Source organism: Lotus japonicus, chromosome 1 (assembly GCF_012489685.1).
Source record: "Lotus japonicus ecotype B-129 chromosome 1, LjGifu_v1.2".
Classification (NCBI taxonomy): Eukaryota; Viridiplantae; Streptophyta; class Magnoliopsida; order Fabales; family Fabaceae; genus Lotus; species Lotus japonicus.
In genome coordinates this window covers 111117417-111118913 of record NC_080041.1, presented here as the reverse complement: position 1 = coordinate 111118913, position 1497 = coordinate 111117417, and the positions used below count along the sequence as shown (strand labels likewise).

Genomic DNA, 1497 nt, shown 5'->3' with positions numbered 1-1497 from the left:
ATATTAAATATATATATATATATATGTGTGTGTGAGATTAAAATAAAACATTAATTAATTTTATTTTATTGTTTTTATATTCCATTTTCAATAAAATTTTAAATGATTTAAATATTTAATATTCTACTTTATATAGGCTAAATTGAGATATGTTATAATTAGTATTTAATAAAATTTATAATGGAAAATTTTATTAATAATTAATTAATATTTTTACTATTTCAAAGTGTAATGGATTTTTTGCATTTGATATTTAACCTTAATATGTAAGGAATTGTAAGGAATTGAGATATTTTACAACTTTTTAGGTGGCGTCTGATTGGTTCAATTGAAAACACACGGATCACTATTTTAAATCATCTATAACCGTGGATAAGATAAAATCCAACGGTTACCATTTGCTCAATGCGATATCCAAACAACAATCATCTTCTATAAAACCCCTCTTAATCCTTGTTCAATTACATCATCACCTTCCCTTCCCCAGCGGCATACTACAAACACTTCATCCCGCACAAGTCACGATAAGAATTTAGTGTCACCACTAGAAAGATGAGGAAAGGTGCTAAAGAGAGAAAGAAAGGAGGCCTAAAGAAGAAGCCAGTTTCAAGGTCAGAGAAGGCTGGTCTCCAATTCCCCGTTGGGAGGATTGGACGTTACCTTAAGAAAGGAAGGTACGCTAAGCGTGTTGGTACTGGTGCTCCTGTTTACATGGCTGCTGTTCTCGAATATCTTACTGCTGAGGTAACTTTTCATTTCCCTTTCAATTATGTTTTAAATTTTTGTGATTATGCAATTGATTCCCAACCCTATTGGGTTCTTGCGTATGTGGTTGCTCAGGTGCTTGAGTTGTCTGGGAATGCAGCTCTTGACAATAAGAAGAAACGAATTAGTCCGAGACACATTTTGCTGGCAATCAGGAACGATGGAGAGCTTGGGAAATTGCTGGATGGGGTCACCATTGCTCATGGTGGTGTTGTCCCTAAAATCAACCCAGTGTTGTTGTTTGAGAAGAAAGCTGATAAGGCTCCCAAAATACCCAAGTCTCCCAAGGAGCCAAATTCCCCCAAGGAGTTCAATTTTACCTCTAAGGATGTTGAGCCCTAAAAATAATTGATTTTTGAAATCTTTGTCAATCTTAAGTTTTTGTTCTTAAATCGTATTCAGATCAGAGATCTAATTTTGTGGCTTTAATGCATCTTGTTTAATAAAGTTGATTTGATCTTGATTATTATAGGTTTTAATTTGTATTCAAATTCATATCGCCTATATTGTGTTTGAATTTGTGTTCAATGTTTAATGATAATATAATATATTTAATAATGGAGAGGATTCTGAAATTGATAGAATGGATGATATATTTTACTAAACCCATTCTTTTGGAAAAATCATATATCCAATGACGCTTGTTTGTTGGATTTGGGGATTTTGCGGCCAAGACTGTTTTTGAATTTTGAAGTTCGCGTAATTTTTCTTACTCATGAACCAATCATATTT

General features: G+C 32.8%; 1 protein-coding gene across 1 annotated transcript; it reads left to right on the top strand.

The window, feature by feature from the left end:
* Positions 1-489: 489 nt before the first annotated feature.
* LOC130719237 (histone H2A-like) lies at positions 490-1107 on the top strand. Its single transcript, XM_057569871.1, has 2 exons — positions 490-744; positions 841-1107. Exons 1-2 carry the CDS (start codon positions 553-555, stop codon positions 1105-1107), a joined length of 459 nt encoding a protein of 152 aa, XP_057425854.1. The 5' UTR covers positions 490-552.
* Positions 1108-1497: the final 390 nt, after the last annotated feature.

What these genes read in the sequence shown, in the direction of transcription:
- LOC130719237 (XM_057569871.1), top strand. Translation starts at nt 553, where the DNA reads ATGAGGAAAGGTGCTAAAGAGAGAAAGAAAGGAGGCCTAAAGAAGAAG. An exon ending in TCGAATATCTTACTGCTGAG is followed by an intron (nt 745 to 840) that starts GTAACTTTTCAT and finishes GTGGTTGCTCAG; the next exon opens with GTGCTTGAGTTGTCTGGGAA.